Here is a 19,954-nt window from a genome sequence, read left to right as displayed (position 1 = left end):
CAGCCGGCGCCATTTTCCAAAATGGCGGCGAAAAATGGCGGCGGCCATAGACGAACACGATTGGACGGCAGGAGGTCCTTCCGGACCCCCGCTGGACTTTTGGCAAGTCTCGTGGGGGTCAGGAGGCCCCCCACAAGCTGGCCAAAAGTTCCTGGAGGTCCAGCGGGGGTCAGGGAGCGATTTCCCGCCGCGAATCGTTTTCGTACGGAAAATGGCGCCGGCAGGAGATCGACTGCAGGAGGTTGTTCAGCGAGGCGCCGGAACCCTCGCTGAACGACCTCCTGCAGTCGATCTCCTGCCGGTGCCATTTTCCGTACGAAAACGATTCGCAGCGGGAAATCGCTTCCTGACCCCCGCTGGACCTCCAGGAACTTTTGGCCAGCTTGTGGGGGGCCTCCTGACCCCCACGAGACTTGCCAAAAGTCCAGCGGGGGTCCGGAAGGACCTCCTGCCGTCCAATCGTGTTCGTCTATGGCCGCCGCCATTTTTCGCCGCCATTTTGGAAAATGGCGCCGGCTGAAGACAACAAGATTGAGGAGCAGGAGCCCGTTCCGGACCGCTGCCGTTCTGGACCGCCGCTGGACCCGCAGGTTATTTAAGTCATTTGGGGGGGGGGTTCGGGAGGGTGGGGGATTTAATTTAAAGGGTCGGGGGTGGGTTTTAGGGGGTTTTAATGTGCCGGTTTTGTGATTTTTCGATTTTTCGATTTTTCACGATTTTTCACGATTTTTCACGATATTTTACCCCCCCAAACGGCAACAATACGATTCCCTCCCCCTCCCAGCCGAAATCGATCGTTAAGACGATCGAGGACACGATTCACATCCCTATTGTGGATAACCAAACCACGGCAGATGTGTTGATAGACTCTCACTCATCAGCTCTATGCATGGCATTAAGGCTAGAGAAGGGGTTGTCAGCCAATGACCTCATGAGCCAATAACCAGCCTCTACAAAAGCCTGGCACTGTTCTAAATGTATAGGCCAACTGCTCCCAGAGGTATCATGTGGTAGACATTATGACTTGTTCAATTTCAGTGTTGTTATACAGAAAGAGAAGCATTTAGGCCCACCTGAGAGCTGAAGGGGCCCTGTCAGTAACTCAGACATTTTAGATATCATATATGCTTCTGACACATGTCTCCCACTCATGTAGATTATTCACTGACAAAGTAAATCTAACTAAACCTATGCTAAACCTTTTATTAATTGTTGTGGATTGAATCTACTCAAATAATTTAAAAAGTGGATGCTGGTAGTTTCATATGAATACTATTTATAGGTACCATCCTGGTTACCAAATAATATAAATTTTATAATTACGAACACACCACCAACCACACTATACGTTTTGTATTTTGCAGTCCCACCAACAATAACACATTTTTTTTATATATTCGGGCAGATTTTAAATGCATGGCACGCGTAAATTCCAGCCTTTATGTGCGTGGCGGGCCTTATGTGTGCCGGGCGAATCTTCCAAGAGGCCCGGCTACACACATAAAGGCCGGTGCATGCTAAAGTTCTGGATCTCTTGGAAGGAGCAGGCAGGAGAGCGTGTTCTGGGCGGGGAAGAGTGGGATGGGGCACGGGCCAGGACAGCGTCATTGTTTGCTGTCTCAGCACTCGCAACTTACTTCCGCTCTGGAGCGGAAGTAAGCTGAGCATCAAAGATTTAAAAAAAAAAAATTAGATTTAAGGGTTGGGGAGGGGAAGGGGAAGGGGAAGGGGAAGGGAGGTTAGGGTAGGGGTAAGGAAGTTTCCTCCCAATCCGCTCCTTAATTGGGGAAGGCCTCAATGCGTTGCCGCGTGGAAATTGCAATTATTTATCCTTCCTTGTGAGCACCACCCGCACATACACGCGCGGATTATAAAATCCAGTGCGTATGTCCATGCGGCCCATGTATTTTATAAAGTGTGCACAGCAACGCATACATGTTATAAAAAATATGCATCCATGTGCACGCACTGGGTCCCATGCGCACATGGACGCGCACGTGCGTCTTTAAAACTCTACCCCATTATTTTTAAACATTTTTACAAAAGATGTTTATCTAAACTTTATCTCTGCCAAAGTGTACTTTTCTACTGAAAGCTGATATCCGCATTTCGCCGTTATTGTTCCTTATTACAGACTTCAAAATTCAACAATACTTTAGCTTTAGCCAACTAATACTTAGCTGCTTGGTAATCCCAACATGGCCAAGTTTCAGATGCAGTCCTTCTTCAGGGGCCGCAGTGTTTGTCCAAAGCTAGCTATTCCAGTGAAAGATGGTATAGCAGTTCATAATGCCATCATGGAAGTACGCTGTCAAGAACTGTTATATCATCTTTCACTGGAATAGGCAGCTGCAGGAAGCCTGTATATATATATATATATATATATAAACAGAGAAAATAAAGTGCAGCACGTAAAATGACACGCAACATGTAGCACAACACAATACCGTATTGCAAGTTGCAAAAATTTGGTACACGATGTGGTAAATACATTTGCCTAACCACACTTTTTTTTAATCGCACATGCTACCGCGCTATATTTCTGCTTTGTTTATAGCAATTTGATGGTTCTAGGCCTTAATCTGGAAATTCATGAATGCAAATGTTTTAGGAAAAAGTCGGAAATATTTGCATATGGAAGAAACTGCTAAAATGTGACATATTTTCCTTTTTATGTTATAAAATTTGCTCACTTGTACATAAGACATTTTTATTTCATCAACAAAGTTTATGTGATCTCAATGTATGACTAATAAACTTAGTTTATTGATAATCTGAATATATATACCGTAATTTTTTTTAATAGTCAATATTTTTATTTCAAGGTATTAATAATAAAGGATTACTTACCTATCAAGGCAAATTGAGAGTCCAGGCCCAAGGTCATAAGCATGAAGAAAAATAGAATGGACCAAAAAGGAGACAATGGCAATTGGACCAGTGCCGCTGGATAAGCAATAAATGCCAATCCAAGCCTAAGAAAATTAACATTAGAAATTATTTTCTATAGAAAAGATACCTGCAGAAAAATCAGGAGTATGCACAATATTTTTCATTTGAAAATTGGGTACAAGGTTTGCGGGTTCAAAGTACACATGGATTGTGCATCTAGGCAGACAGTTTGAAATTGCCCCAAAAATGAGAAAACCTTTTAGAACATCTCGCCCTATATATTACATTATAATCCAGAACAGTTACTATGTGAATTTGGGATTGTAGAAATAGTTTTTAGAACACTTACTGTTGATTGTTTTACATATAATCTAGAAATGTTACATAAGCAGTGATTATCTTGATTGATAGTATCAGTAAGATAACAAGATTTCAACAATAACAGTGAGCAAAAACTATTATTCTGATTACATGTCAATTTATTTTTGTAGACTTGATTTGGTACAGTTTCTCCAAGATGAAAATATTAATTGTGCATTAACATTATCATTTTCCCCTGCCCACTGATTCAGTAAAAAAAATAAGCCAATATCCAAATTTCCTCTTTTAATGGAAGTCAATACAAGAAGTTACATTTTAATCTTTAACATCATCTTGTTAAGAAACCCTTATAGAGCAGTGCTCTTTAATTTAAGGCTTGTGGAACAGTCATCTTCCTGATAGTTTCACATTCAAGATTCTTTTTTTTGTTCTTTGTTGGCATCGTTTGCCCATGCATACCAAACACATTTTTGTTTTAAGGTAGCATCTTATTGACCCTTGCAGGCCAAAAGGAGGAGGGGAATGCCATCTAACCTGAATATACTTATTTAAAATTATTTGTTTACTGCATGTTCCAAAGATCAAGGTGATCTACAGCTTGAATACATATATCAAATAAATATTTACAAAAAAACACCAAGCATATAAACTATACACAATACATGGGAACTATACAGAGCTGTTTGCTTTTTCTGTTGTGTAGGATCAATTAGCAATTTAGATGTAAATTTACAGCTTCAAAGCTTGTTTGAACAGCCAAGTTTTGAGCTCTTTTTAAAATGTTTTCATGTCTTTCGTGTTTCTCAGATGTTCTGGCATGGAATTGCAGCTTATCGAACCTGCAACCCAAAAAGGCACGATTTCTCACTTCCCCCAAGTGGGCTTGCTGGATTGTTAGGATGGTTAGGTGGCCTTTATTTGCCAATCTGAATGTGCACTGTGGTGCGTGCAGATAAAGTGCTGCACCAATGCAATGTGCATGGATCCCTGTGATTATCTTATAAAGCAAAATTGTTTACCTTGTAATAGGTGTTATCCCAGGACAGCGGGATGTAGTCCTCACATATGGGTTACATCATTGATGGAGCCCTATTGAGGAAACCTTTCTGCCAAAGTTTCTAGAAACTTTTGACTGGCACTCTGAGCCCACTGAGCATGCCCAGCATGCCATGATATTCTCAGCCACAGGGGTCTCCCTTCAGTTTCATATGTAGCAATAAGCTTTAGCAAAAACTAAAATAAAATCGTATTGGACCCAACTCCGCAGGGTGGCGGGTGGGTTTCATGAGGACTATATCCTGCTGTCCTGGGATAACACCTATTACAAGGTAAGCAATTTTGCTTTATCCCAGGACAAGAAGAATGCTAGCCCTCACATATGGCAATTAGCAAGCTAGAGGCTTAGTCATTTTGTAGTGAAGCAACTCTGAAGTATTGTTGGTGAAAATGAGGCAGCCGAAGATCACCGCAGGTTGGATGTAGAAGGAGTTGGGATTAAACTGGAAACAAGTTCTTTAAGACAGATTGTCTGTAGGCTGAATCTTGTCATCCTTCTTTGTCCAAACAGTAATGAGCTGCAAAGGTGTGAAGAGAACTACATGTTGCTGCTTTACATATGTCAAGAATTGGCACTGAACAATAGTGTGCTACTGAGGTTGAAATTGCTCTTACTGAATGCGCCTTTACTCGCCCTTGGAGAGGAAGGCCTGCTTTTTCATAGCAAAACTGTATGCAATCTGCTAGCCAATTGGATAGAGTATGTTTACCCACTGCTTTACCCAGTTTGTTTGGATCAATAGATACAAAGAGTTGAGTGGATTTCCTGTGGACTGCAGTGCGGTCTAAGTAATATGCTAGCGCATGTTTACAGTCCAAGTTATGTAAGGCCCGTTTTCCTTGGTGAGAATGAGGCCTTGGAAAGAATGTGGGTAAAACTATGGATTGTTTCAAGTGGAATTCCGTTACTACCTTAGGGAGGAATTTTGGATGTGTTCGGAGAACCACTCTGTCATGTAAGAATTTTGTATAGGGTGAGTACGTGACAAGTGCTTGTAACTCACTAACCCTTCTAGCTGATGATATGGCTATAAGGAAGATAGCCTTCCATGTGAGAAATTTAGGATCACAGGAAGTCATAGGTTCAAAAGGAGAATGCATGAGCCTTGTTAAGACCAGATTCAGGTCCCATTCTGTGACTGGTGGCCGAATTGGTGGTTTAAGGTGAATTAAATCTCTCATAAATCTACTGACAAGAGGATGTATGGATATTGGTGCCTCTCCCATCTTGTTATGGTAAGCTGAGATTGCACTTAGGTGTACTCTGACAGATGAAGTCTGGAGACCAGAGTCTGAAAGATGGCATAAATTGTCTAGTAGAGAAGTTGTGGGGCAGGAGAAAGGCTCAATACTTTTTTGCGTGCACCTCATAGTAAGTCTTTTCTATTTTGAAGAATAATTATTCCGTGTTGAAGGTTTACGTGAAGCTATAAGCACTTGAGAGACATTGGTTGAAAGATTGAGTGTTGTAGGATCAAGCTTTCAACATCCACGCTGTCAAGGATAGGGATTGAAGGTTGGTATGGCGCAACCGACCCTGATCCTGAGGTATGAGAGTGGGAGCTACACTCAGGAGAATTGGATCCCTGATCGAGAGGTCTAGAAGTGTGGGAAACCATACTTGTCGAGGCCAATATGGGGCTATGAGTATCATGGTCCCTTTGTCCTGTTACAACTTCACTAGAGTTTTGGTTATGAGTGGTATCGGAGGATACGTGTATAGAAGGCCTGAGTTCCAAGGGCGAGCAAAGGCGTTCTTGGTTGGCTGGTTTTTCTGTTTGTGTAGAGAACAGAATCTGTCCACTTTGTGATTCAGGTGAGATGCAAAGAGGTCCATTGTTGGTTGTCCCCAACGTTGGAATGTCCTGGTCACTACTGAGGGATCCAGGGACCACTCCAGGAACTGATGACTGAGGCGGTCTGCAACTACATTGTGGATGCCCGCTAGATAAGTGGCCCGGACAAACATGGAATGTGTTAGGGCCCAGTCCCAAATCTGAGCGACTTCTTGACAAAGGAGATACGAGCCCGTACCGCCTTGCTTGTTCAGGTACCACATGGCTACTGTATTGTCCATTTGAATCAGAACAGTCTTGTGTGAAAGGCAGTCTTTGAACGCATGCAGCACATAACGTATAGCTCGAAGTTCCAGGAAATTGATTTTGAAATGTTGCTTCGAGTTTTGTCCAAGTACCCTGGGTCTGGAGATTGTCTATGTGAGCTCCCCAACCCAAGGTGGATGCATCTGTAGTTAAAGTTATCTGTGAGACTGGTTGTTGGAAGGGTAGGCCCTTTCGCAAGTTGTCCTTGTTTGCCCACCATAGTAGAGACAAACGTAGCCGGTGGGTTACTTGAATTGTAGAATACAGTGGTTGAATGGCTTGGATCCATTGTGATCTTAATGTCCATTGGGTTACTCTTATGGCTAGCCTTGCCATAGGAGTGACATGAATTGTGGAGGCCATGTGGCCTAGTAAGGTTAGAAACTGATGAGCTGTTGCTTGTTTCTTTGAATGTAGTGAGTTTTCCAATAGGGAAAGTATGTCTGCCCGATCCTCGGGTAGAAAAGCTTTTGAAAGTATGGTGTTCAATTCTGCTCCTATGAATTGAAGCAGATGAGACAGAATGAGATGGGACTTTTGATAATTGATGAGAGAGCCCATTGAGTGAAGTAGAGTAATTGTTCAACTGAGAGAAGCCAGAGCTCCTTGTTGAGATTGACTTCTGATGAGTCAATCGTCTAGATAGGGGGAAGACATGAACACTTCCTTGTGTAAGTGTGCTGCTATTACTTCCAGACATTTCGTGAATACTCTGGGAGCTGAGGCAAGCCAGAATGGTAGTACTCTGTACTGGAAATGTTGATGACCCATCATGAAGCCCAGATACTTGCGATGAGGAGGGAATATTGGAATGTGAGCGTAGCGTCTTGTAGATCCGAGAACAAAGCCAATCTCCTGTTTGAAGAAGTGGAAGCATGGTGCCTAGAGAAACCATCCTGAACTTTTCTTTCTTCAGAAATGTGTTGAGATTTCTGAGGTCTAGGATGGGACGTAGGTCTCCGGTTTTCTTTGGAATGAGGAAATAATGGGAATAGAATTCTCCTGCCCTGCTGAGTCTGGGGCACCGGCTCTACAGCTCTGGTTCTCAGAAGGGTGGATAATTCTACTTGTAGATGGATTATGTGATTTTCGCTTAGTGGAAGAGGTCTTGGAGGAGAATCTCTTGGAGTTGAGAGAAAATTGAGTTGGTACCCTCAAGATATTATTTCGAGTACCCATTGGTCTGTTGTTATTTGTACCCAATGGTTGCAAAAGGAGGATACTCGGCCTCCTACCAGTAGATCTGGTTGAGGGTTGTAGAGAAGGCTTTGGTCTCTGGGGGTGGCCTCAAAAACCTGCAGCTGGTCCCGTCTGCGACAGAGGTTGAGGCCTAGCAGCTCTAGGTTGTCTAGGCTGAGATCTTTGCTGCGGCCTAGAAGATCTGCCTCTTGATGCTGGAGGATAATAATGCCTCTGTCTGTAGAAGGGCCATCGAAATTCCTTCCTTGGAGGATGGAGAGATGAAGATGTAGCAGAGTCCTGTGGAACTGACGACAGTTGATGCAGGGTTTCTGTGTGTTCCTTTAATTGTGCTACATTATCCTATACCTTAGAGCCAAAGAGATTGTTGCCCACACATGGCAAATCAACCAATTTTTCTTGGACCTCAGGCCTGAGGTCCGAGGCCTTAAGCCATGCCCAGCAACACACACTTATACTAGAGGCCGCTACTCTGGAGGCCATTTCAAAATTATCATAAGCGGCTCGGACTTCGTGCTTGCCAGCTTCAAGTCTTTTATGTATTATTGTTTGAGCTGCTTCTTGATACTGCTGTGGTAACGAATTTGAGAGATCTTGCATCTGTTTCCACAGGTTTCTCTGATATTGCGTCATTATATAACTGATATGACACAATTCTTGTATTTAGCATGGCTTCCTGATAGATTTTCCTGCCCAAGGAGTCCAGGAATCTATGATCCTTGCCTGGAGGAGTGGAGGAATGAGGCCTTATCCGTTTAGATTTCTTTTGTGCAACTCCACAACAACTGATTGATGTGGCAGTGTGATTTTTTGTTAGCTGGGGACAGATTGTACCAAATAGTGGTGTCCACTCTTATTTATGGATGGTACTGAGCATGGGTGCTCCCAGAGTCTATGCTGTAAGTCTAGGAGAACTTCATGGACAGGTATAGCCAAGACTTCTTTTGGAGGGTCCACGAACTGAAGGACCTCCAGTGTTTGCTGTCTTGTGTCCTCTTCTGCTACCAGAGTAAACTTGTAAAGGATAAATCCTCCGGTGGAGATTTCTTTCGTTCTTCTGGAGGAGAAGGATCAGACATAAATCCTTCAGAAGAAGTGTCTGTATGCCTGTCTTCCCCAGGAATCATACGGGTCGTCTTGATGTGGAGACGTTGGAGAAGACCTTGGTGATCAAGAAAGCCCTGAAGGACCTGCTGTGGATCATCTAATGGTATCCGTCCAGGGACTTTCTTCTCGTGGCTTGGATGGAGTCGATGGAAGGGCACCGACTATTGCCATCAAGTTTTTTTATTAGAAGATGGAACAATGCGAACACCGGATGTCCTGGAGCCCCAGGTGACATCGGCATCGATGGTATTGGGTCAGGCATCGGCGATGGAATGGGCATCGGCATCAATGGTCGCTCCAGTGTAGACTTCGGTTGTGGTACTGGCATCAGTGCAGGCACCGGCATCGGCGGGATCGCCGACATTGGTGCAGGCACCAGCATCGATGAGGGCACTGGCATCGGTGTGAGCACCGGTATCGACATTGGCGAGGTCATCGGCGGTTGCTGATCCTTCAATGCTTGGAGCACCGCTTGACGGATGAAATCCGTCAATTCCTCGTGATAGCTGGCGCGGGCAGAGCAGCTACACGTGGTGGCAGTGGAGGTGTTGATGGTCCTTCCATAGGGCCTTGTGGAGGTTTGATGATCAGTGCTTCGATAAGAGGTGAAGGCCTCGGCATCAAAGGCACCGGTGTTTCCTGGAGTCTATGCCGTTTTGCGGTCAGTTTCTCTGGGGAGAGAAGCGCATCCGGTATCGATGGGTGTCGGTGCCGATGGCGATGCTTCGGAAGGTGTTCCGCCGCTGACTTCGTTGATGCTATCGATGGTGTCGGCGATGAATGATCCCCGAGCCTTCCGATGACGCTTTTTCAGTATTATATCTTGGAGAATCCGGCTGGAGACGATTGAGTTGATGTGGAAGGGGAAGGCAGAAGCTGTAGATGGAATAAATGCTCCATCTTTTCTTGGCGCGGGTCTTTCCTCCTTTCGTGGTCATTTCGGCACACTTGGGACAGGTTGTTACGTCGTGTGTTTGACCTAAACAAAGAACACATTCGAGGTGTGGATCTGTAATGGACATTGTCCGATTACAGTTGGGACATTTTTTAAATCCCATGGCCATATTTTTCGCTGACAGCCGTCGATGAAAATGAGAGAAACGTGAGAGAAAAATATTTTACTCCAAGGAGTAAAAAAGAGACTAAATTTACTCACCAGTCGGTGGTAACATGAGAGACCCTGATATGGGAGAGAATAAATGCTTTTTAAATCTGATTTTTAATCAGACAATCTGTGAGAAAGTCACACAGGCTCCTGCTTCGTGATGCCAACAGCAGTGCGGAAAAACGAAGACTGAAGGGAGACCCCTGTGGCTGAGAATATCATGGCATGCTGGGCATGCTCAATGGGCTCAGAGTGCCAGTCAAAAGTTTCTAGAAACTTTCACAGAAAATTTTCCACAATAGGGCTCCATCAATGATGTCACCCATATGTGAGGACTAGCATCCTGCTTGTCCTGGGATAAAGGATTAATACAATTTGTACTGTATTCTACATTGGAATCAGGACCCAATGCAAAGTGTGACAGTATTGATAGACAGGAAAGGTTCAGCTGGTTTGGCTTGTGCTCTCTTTTTTTCTCATCCCTTTGAACAGGATCAGCCAACTGGAACTTCACCAATACCAGCACTTGTTCCCTGCGGGTTGAGCCTTTGAGTGCCTGAGCCAGCTGGACTTAGGCAGGCCTCTATAGGTAGTCATATAGAAAGACGGTTCAACCCAGAGACAGCAGATGAGAGATGGTACAGTCTTACACTGGACAAGGTAGTGTCCTGGAGACTCAGGCACCAAAGGAATGAAGGTAGTCAGGGTGCGCTCAAGCAAGAGCAGGCCGGAGCCTGAGTAGACCAAGTCCACTGCCATTAGCAATGGTTACATGGAATAGACTTAGTTTTTGGGTACTTGCCAGGTTCTTATGGCCTGGATTGGCCACGGTTGGAAACAGGATGCTGGGCTTGATGGACCCTTGGTATGACCCAGTATGGCATTTTCTTATGTTCTTATTTTCTTAAGTCCAGGAAGTAAGCTGAAGAGGCATCGAGAAACAGGCTGGAGTCAGGGCTGGCGGCAAACCAGAGGCAGTGGCAAGCAAGGCTGAGGTCTGATCACGGAGAAAGTCAAATGTAGTATGTGTAGTCAAACAAAGCAGATGTCTGGGTCTGGAGACAGGCAATTCAGAGTCAGGCAAAGCAGAGGTCTGGGTCTGAGACAGACAATACTGTAGTCAGGTGAAGTGGAGATCTGGGTCTGGAGATAGGCAATAGCATGGTCAGGCGAAGCAAAGGTCTAGGTCTGGAGATAGGCAATAGCGTAATCAGGTGAAGCAGAGGTCTGGGTCTGGAGATAGGCAATAGCGTAGTCAGGCGAAGCGGACATCTGGTTCTGGAGATAGGCAATAGGGATGTGAATCGTTTTTTGATGATTTAAAAAATCGTCCGATATATTTTAAATCGTCAAAAATCGTTAGAGGCACGATACAATAGGAATTTCCCCGATTTATCATCAAAATCGTAAATGGGGGGAGGGGGAGGGGAAGGGGGAGGGCGGGAAAACCAGCACACTAAAACAACCCTAAAACCCACCCGACCCTTTAAAAATAAATCCCCCACCGCTCCCGAACCCCCCCCCCCACAAAATGTTTTAAATTACCTGGGTCCAGTGGGGGGGTCCCGGGGTGATCGTCCACTCTCGGGCCACGACTGCGTTAATAGAATGGCGCCGGCTGCTAACCTTTGCCCTGTCATATGACCTCCTGCACTCGGGTCGTATTGCCGTATTGCAAAATGGCGTCGGCCGTATGGCCGTATTGCAAAATGGCGCCGGCCATATGGCCGGCGCCATTTTGCAATACGGCAATACGACCCGAGTGCAGGAGGTCACTCCCGGACCCCCACTGGGCTTTTGGCAAGTCTTGTGTGGGTCAGGAGGCCCCCCAAGCTGGTCAAAAGTCCCTGGGGGTCCAGCGGGGGTCCGGGAGTGATCTCCTGCGCTCGTGACGTCGGGGGGACAGGAACCAAAATGGTGCCGGCGCTACCTTTGCCCTGTCATATGACAGGGCAAAGGTAGCCCGGCGCCATTTCTATTAACGCAGCCGTGGCCCGAGAGTGGAAGATCACACCGGGACCCACCCACTGGACCCCAGGTAATTTAAAACATTTTGGGGGGGGTTCGGGAGGGTGGGGGATTTATTTTAAAGGGTAGGGGTGGGTTTTAGGGTTGTTTAGTGTGCCGGTTTTCCCGCCCTCTCCCGATTTACGATTTAAACGATTTTTAAAAAAACAAAACCGCGACGATCAGATTCCCTCCCACACCCAGCCAAAATCAATCGTTAAGACATCGATCACATGATTCACATCTCTAATAGGCAATAGCATGGTCAGGGCGAAGCAGAGGTCTGGGTCTGGAGATAGGCAATAGAGTAGTCAGTGAAGTGGAGGTCTGGGTCTGGAAATAGGCAATAGCATGGTCAAGCAAAGCAGAGGTCCAGGCTTGGAGAGAATCAATGACGTGGTCAGGCAAGGCAGAAGTCCGGGCTTGGAGAGAGTCAATGGTGTGGTCAAGCAAAGTCAAAATCCATGTAGTCAATCCAAGGTAGGAAGCAGGACAGGAACAAGGAGACAGGAACCAGGAACAACGAGGAACAGGAACGCAGAGGTGAGACGAATCTCTAAGAGGCAACGAGTACTCGACCAGTGAGGAGACCTGTTGGAAAGGCAATGCTAGGGAGTGGAGCCTACGCTTAAATACTATAGCTCTGTAGACGTCATCATCCGGGACCGCGGCTAGGTTCCTGCCGTGGTCCCTACTTAAACATCAGTGATGCGTGCATGTACGTCTAGGGAAGCGTGCGTCACCAAGTAGCAGCATCTCTTCGTGGGCCACATGCTTGCATTTGTGTGAAGAATGGTTTATTATTAAGATTATTATTCTGGATATCCAGTCCTCATGGCCCATTTCCCTTCCTGACGATGTTTCAGCTCCTGTGTATTTCTCTTGTCAAGGGAATAAAATTTGAACAACACTTCCTGTTAATTGGAATGGAAAATGTACCCCTGTGTATGCTTACTTGCTTATTTTTGCTTTTCCCTAGTACAAGCAGACATACGAGTCCCATCATAAATGGCACACCTTAGAAGAACTCCCCTCTCTTCATTCCTCTGATGAGGACAGTCAGAATGTTTTACAATACTCACCTATTACTGTTGAGGAATGCCATAGACTAACGGATTCTGCATGGTTCCCATTTTCTAACATACATGCCTTTGGCTGTCTTTCTACTGCTGTCCTGTGCTTACAAGCCTTAGTACTTAAGAATGCTACCCAGGATAATCTCCATGCTTTAGCACATAATTTAGCTAAAACTTGTCATTATGCCATGGATAATCATATAAACCAACTCAATTATATCACCTCACTTGTTCATCTTCATTGAATATTATGGTTGAACAAAAATCAACTCAATACACATATGATTTAATTGTATATATTCAACAGAAAAAAGTTTTTGAAGGAGGATTAGAAAGTTTCATATCTTACTATATTCCCATTACCCACAGACAGTGTAAATTAGATTTATAATCATAAACTATCCACCACTGACCTCTTTCTATTTATCTGTTGCGCGTGCAAAAAAAGTTAAAAAAAATATATCTCCAAGCATTGTATCAAAAAATGACTTGATAAGTGTCCAAACACAACTTTAATATCCAAATTACTTTTTTTTATATGTTTTTTTGTGAAACGATGTCACCAAAATGTGACTTCAAGCACTATTCTTCACTTAAATAATACTTTATCTATATGCGCTGTCTGCATATTCAGGACCTACGTGAGTTCAAAAATGGGGCCACGTTTCAGACTACATTTCCTCAGGGGATTAGTGGAGCAGAGAATTATTAATATTACTAGTGTAATTATTTGATATAAGGTATATAAGTTCTGAGAACGCAAATGCCATTTTTTTTCCTTAACTTGCTCGTAACAAGAAACAATGCATGAAATCAGCAGTTACTCGTGAAGCTAATAGTACAGATATCAGCGGAAAGCAGAGTTGCTTACCTGTATCAGGTGTTCTCACAGGACAGCAGGATGTTAGTCCTCACATATGAGTGACATCATCAGGATGGAGCCCAATCACAGAACACGTTTGTCAAAGTTCTAGAACTTTGACTGGCACCTACTGGTCATGCCCAGCATGACACCAACCCTGCATCCAGCAGGGGTCCCCCTTCAGTTTCGTGTATAGCAAAAAGTACATGTGAAAAATAAAATAACAAATCGCAAGCGAACCCAACTCCGTGGGTGGCGGGTGGGTTTTGTGAGGACTAACATCCTGCTGTCCTGTGAGAACACCTGTTACAGGTAAGCAACTCTGCTTTCTCACAGGACAAGCAGGATGGTAGTCCTCACATATGGGTGAGGAGTGAGCTGAGGATGCCCAAGCAATGCACCAAATGCACCCAAAGACATGCAACAGGCACAACAGGGGTGAATTTGGGTAGGAGGGCATCCTGAAAACTCTGAACGGGTCACTGGTAGGATGTTGGGTAGAATAAGTTGTGTAGAACAGACTGACCAAAGATGGAATCTTGCCTGCCAGCCTTATCTAAGCAATAATGGTCTGCGAATGTATGGAGAGAACTCCAGGTAGCAGCCTTACAAATATTTCCTGTGGGCCGACGTGCGATCTAGATAGAAGGCTAGGGCACGTTTGCAGTCCAATGAATGCAGAGCCTGTTCTCCTGGGTTTGAATGGGGCCTGGGAAAAAAGGTAGGTAGGATGATGGATGAAATTCAGACACTACCTTTGGTAAAAACTTAGGGTGAGTGTGTAGCACTACCCTGTCATGCAGAATTTTAGTGTAAGGCGGGTAAGTAACTAATGCCTGCAACTCACTAACTCTGCGAGCGGAGGTGATAGTGAAAAGAAAAACTACATTCTAGGTGAGATAACGGAGATCACACGAGTGGAGAGGCTCAAACAGAGGTTTCATGAGCCATCCCAAAACTACATTAAGGTCCCAAGGAGGGGCCGGAGGGTGCAGTGGAGGTTTTAAGTGGAGCAAGCCTCTCATGAAGCATGTTACTAAGGGTTGTGTTGAAATAGCGACATCCCCCACGCCCATATGAAACGCAGCTACCGTGCTGACATGAACCCTGATGGAGAAAGTTTTCAGGCCTAACTCCGACAGGTGCCAGAGATAGTCCATAAACTTCACTGTGGAACAGGTGAAGGGGTCTATGGACATGGAAGTGCAGCAGACCATAAACCTCTTCCATTTAGAATGATAAGACCTTCTCGTGGAAGGCTTTTGTGAAGCTACCAGGACTCAGGACACCAACTCTGAAAGTTTAAGAGGTTGGAGTATTAACCTTTCAACATCCAGGCCATCAGGGATAGGGCCTGGAGGTTGGGGTGGCAAAGGCATCCATCGTTCTGAGTTATCAGAAAGGGATCCTTCCCCCAGAGGAATGTGCTGGCGCACTGAGAGGTCCTGGAGGATTGGGAACCACACCTGGCATGACCAGTGAGGGGCTATTAGAATCATTACGCCCTTGTTCCTCCGTAACTTCATGAGAGTTTTCGATATGAGTGGAAGTGGAGGGTATGAGTAGAGGAGACCGCTGGCCCACGAGAGGGCGAAAGCGTCCCTTGGTTGCGAGTGTTGGGTGCGAGTTAGACAGCAGATGGTTTCTACTTTGTGATTTTGGACTGACGCAAAGAGGTCTATGTGAGGGTAACCCCAACGTTGGAATATTGTGTCTGCTACCGTGGGGTTGAGAGACCACTCGTGTGGATGAAAGGTGCGACTCAACTTGTCCACCAACACATTATCCACACCCGGCAAGTAGGTGGCTGAGGGGCACATTGAGTGGGAAGGGCCTACACCCATATCTGTGCAGCTTCCTGACACAGGAGGTAGGAGCCCGTTCCCTCTTGCTTTTTGATGTACCACATCACCACCTGATTGTCAGTTTGAATCAGGATGGTTTTGTTCAAAAGGCAATCCTGAAAAACCTTGAGGGCATATCTGATTGCCTGAAGCTCCAGGAAATGTATCCAGTGTTGGGCTTCTTCTGGAGACCAGGTTCCCTGGGACTGTAGATCGCCGACATGAGCACCCCACCCTAGGTTGGAGGCGTCTGTCGTCAAGGTAATTTGAGGATCTGGAGCCTGAAATGGAAGGCCTTGAAGTAGATTGGAGTGTCGTATCAACCAGGCAAGCGACAGGCGGAGCTGTGTGGTAACGTGAACAATGCTGGACACTGGCTGACAAGCTTGAATCCACTGGGATTTTAAGGTCCACTGCATTACTCTCATGGCAAGGCTGGCCATTGGAGTGACATGCACTGCGGACGCCATGTGACCCAGCAGTAAGAGGAAGTGATGAGCAGTTGAGGATACTCGAGTCTGCAAATGATGCAGACTGTGTGCCAAATGCAGAGAGGCCAGGGTGAAAGCCCGATCCTGAGGGAGGAAGGCTTTTGCCTGTATAGTGTTTAGGTCGGCTCCTATAAAGGATAGGGTTTGGGATAGAACTATCTTGGATTTGGGATAGTTGATTAGAAACCCTAGGGAGATCAGGATATGTAGAGTGAGACGCAAGGATGCCAATGCGGCTTGTTGAGTCGGAGCCCTTATCAACCAATCATCGAGATAAGAATAGACATGGACACCCTGACTCCTGAGGAAGGCTGCGACCACCATGAGGCACTTGGTAAAAACTTATGGAGTGGACACTAGGCCAAATAGTAGTAATCGGTATTGGAAGTGGCAAGGGCTGTTTAGGAATCGCAGGAATTTGCGATGAGATGGAATAATTGAGATGTGTGTGTATGTGTCTTGGAGATCCAGAGAGCACAGCCAATCCCCTCTTTGTAGAAGAAGTAGAGAGCCCAATGTCACCATCCTGAACTTCTCCCTTTGTAGATATTTGTTTAGGGTGCGAAGGTCCAGGATTGGATGAACCGCCACTTGACTTTTTGGGATGAGGAAAATGCTAGGAATAAAACCCCTGCCCCTATTGGGAGAGGGTAACTGGTTCTAATTGCCTGGGACTGGAGGAGGGTTGAGACCTCCTGTTCTAGAAGGGGAAAGTGGTCGGATGATCCCCACGTCAGCTGAGGCAGGGAGTCCGCTGGACAGTCAGGAAGTTGAGGTAATAACCTTGAGTGACTACCGCCAGCACCCATTGATCGGTGGTGACCATGTGCCAAATTTGGTGAAGTGGCCACAATCAGCCTCCAACCAGTACGATGGTAGAGGAGGTTGGCATATGGCTCTCCAGGAAGGAGTCAAAATCCTGATGCTGGTCCCGGCTGAGGAGCTGGTTGGGACTTCTGATGTCGGGATTGTCTGGACTGACCTTTTTGATAATGCTTAGACGGGCGACTTCTGGAAGCCAGAGGATAATACCTTCTTGATTTGTAAACGGCCTCTTAGAATCTTGCCTTAATATCCTCTTGGAGGTGGATGAGAAATCAGTAGGCACTGAGGAAAGTTGACGCAGCTTTTAATGGTGGTCCTTTAGCTGCGCCACAGTCTCCTGTATCTTGTCTCTGAAGAGATTATCACCAGCACAGGGCAGGTCAGCCAACCTGTCCTGTACCTCTGGTCTTAGGTCTGAGGATTTCAACCAGGCCCATCTTCTTGCACTAATTCCCGCTGCGGATACCCTAGAGGCAGTGTCAAATATGTTGTACGCAGCATGGATCTCATGTTTGCCCACATCTAGGCCTTTTTGGACTAGAGCATTTAGGTCATCCTGGAACTGGTCAGGTAAAGATTCAGAGAAATCCTGGATCTTCTTAAAAAGGTTTCTGTTATTCTTGGTCATGTATAACTGGTAAGAAGCAATGCGAGATATAAGCATTGAGCCATGAAAACTCGTCTAGGGATTTTTCCTCCATACCTCCAGGGACTTTTGCTCCTTCCCTGGAGGTATGGAGGAATGAGATTTGGAACGCCGTGCCTTTTTCTGGGCTGATTCTACAACCACAGCGTGATGATCCAGTTGGTGATCTTTGAAACCTAGGAGCTGACTGTATAAGATAGGTGGCATCTGTCTTACGGTTGACAGGCGGAACCGAACCTGGGTGTTCCCAGTTCCTCTTTAGAAGATCAATTTGGATTTCATGTATCGAAATAGACATGATTTCCTTAGGGGCATCAAGGAACTGGAGTATTTCCAGCATCTTGTGCCTTGAATCCTCTTCTGTCTGAAGCTGAAATGGAATTGTCTCAGACATTTCTTTAATGAAGTTAATAAAAGATAGATCCTCTGGAGGAGAACACCTTCTCTCTTCAGGGAGAGAGGGCTGTGAAGGCAGATCATCTGTATCCTGGGAAGAATCATCAGTCCAAGGATCATACGGTTGATCACCAGCTCCCTGAGGATCTTCAGAGGGAAGAAATGGCATTATTCCCGAAGGGCCAGGCCTCGGCATCGAAGGCATCGGAAGAGGCATTAATGGCATCGATGGAGGCACCATTGGCATCGAAGATGGCACCGATGGAACCGGCGACATCAATGGATGAGACGGTGGCAGAATTCCAGACGGCGGTATGGGTATCAGTGTTTCTTCGCCGTCTGACAACAAAGATATCGGCATCGAAGGAAGAGGGCATACCAGTGTCCTTGGTTCCAGCGGTGGAAGGGCACCATCAACGCATCCAGTTTTACCCAGTAGCGGTGCGAGCGCCATGGGAATCAGATTGGTGACTGGCTCGGGCACCGGTACCGGCGTCGATGGAGGCTGGAATCCCTGCAGTGCTTTTCCCGATAGCCTCTTGGAACATCCGATCCAATTCCTCACAGAGGCCTGGGGCGAGTAACCCCGACTCCGGAGTAGGAGGCAATAGAGGCATAGCCGGATGGTCCACCAGTAAAAGTGGAGTCGCGGCTCCCTGCACCGATGAAGGTGGGGAACGCCTTGGTGACCCGGTCACAGAGGAGGTTGGGGCCTTCTCTGGATGGGATTTCTTTGTCGGTGGCTCTGTCGAAGTTGATGCCGAGGGTTTGCCTGGATCAGCGGATTGAGCCTTCCGATGCCGGTGTTGATGCTTTTCACAATGTTTTCTTTGGTCCTTCTCTTGAGGCGATGATGAAGATGTTGACACCTTCGGAGTAGTCGATGCCGGTCGGGCTGCACCGGTGTCCCGCTGCTGGTGAGAGGTCGATGGCATTGGCTCAGACGAAGTCGAAGTGGTCGATGGAATCGGGGGTTTTGAATGAAAAATAAACTCCATTTTTTCTAAGCGGGGCTTTAAGACCCTTCGGCGTCATTTGGGCACATTTGGTGCAAGTTAGGGTATCATGGCCGTACCCCCAAGCACAATACACAAACTCTATGTGGGTCTGTGATGGACATTGTCCGAGGAAAATCAGGGCACCGACGAAAACCCAACGCCATGACTTCGACAAAAATTTAGCCACGGTGCGGTCAATGGCAGGTAGGCCCCAAAGGGAAAACTCGATGGGAATCAACCACAACAAGGGTAAAACCTTACCTTTCGACCATGGAGTACAGATATCGACAGGGGGACCCCTATGTGGTGGAATATTTTGAAAACTTTAAAGAAGTTCTTTGAGGAATATTCCTATCAGGAATCTCTAGAGAGCTCCTTAACCCATGTGGCTACTGCTGCATGGAAAAAAAGAGACTGAAGGGGGACCTTTGCTGGATACAGGCTTGGTGCCATGCTGGGCATGCCCAATAGGTGCCAGTCAAAGTTCTAGAAACAGGACAACAGCAACTTAGCCACACCTAAGTGTTTGCTGATGCAATAAGGTCAGACAATTGGGGCCTCAAGAACACATGAGAATAGCACAGAGGAAAACTGAAACTAGGACAAAGGTCAGAAGAATCAACATAAAAAGACCAATTTCAGAGTAACTGTTTGAAATCAGAGAAAGAACAGATCAGAGGAAAAGCTTGTTGGACATTAGAATGGTTTATGAAGTCACTGGTGAACTGTTCCTGATTTTCCAGCACCGTGTTTCCGTTTTTCCTAAGATATATAAGATTCACACTGGAAACTGTGAGGGGAAGTATTTTTATATATATTCTTTAATGCAAAACTCTAATCTTGTATGCTTTCATTGCTTAATCTCAGATATAAGGAAAAACCTCTATACTTGTAAATAACTGTATTGTGCATTCTGTAACATAATAATCTACTACTCAGCCCACCTTTTACATCTACTGGTCTTGCTGCTACTTCCCTGTAGCACATCTCCGCTGAAGGTGGGTAATGTAGCATAAAAGGGAGCAT

General features: G+C 45.8%; 1 protein-coding gene across 5 annotated transcripts in view; it reads right to left on the bottom strand.

The window, feature by feature from the left end:
* Positions 1 to 19,954, bottom strand: part of LOC115094055 (sodium- and chloride-dependent neutral and basic amino acid transporter B(0+)-like) — a 440,377-nt gene that overhangs the window by 193,974 nt on the left and 226,449 nt on the right. Inside the window, exon 9 of one of the 5 annotated variants that reach the window (XM_029606713.1) lies at positions 2,851 to 2,975. The exons of the other annotated variants lie outside the window; for them this stretch is intronic. Within the exon in view, the coding sequence (XP_029462573.1) occupies positions 2,851 to 2,975 (125 nt within the window). The remainder of the gene's footprint in view (positions 1 to 2,850; positions 2,976 to 19,954) is intronic. 5 annotated transcript variants of the gene reach the window in all.

The sequence above is a fragment of the Rhinatrema bivittatum genome, chromosome 6 (genome assembly GCF_901001135.1).
Source record: "Rhinatrema bivittatum chromosome 6, aRhiBiv1.1, whole genome shotgun sequence".
Lineage (NCBI taxonomy): Eukaryota > Metazoa > Chordata > Amphibia > Gymnophiona > Rhinatrematidae > Rhinatrema > Rhinatrema bivittatum.
This window is presented reverse-complemented; position numbering and strand designations above follow the sequence as displayed.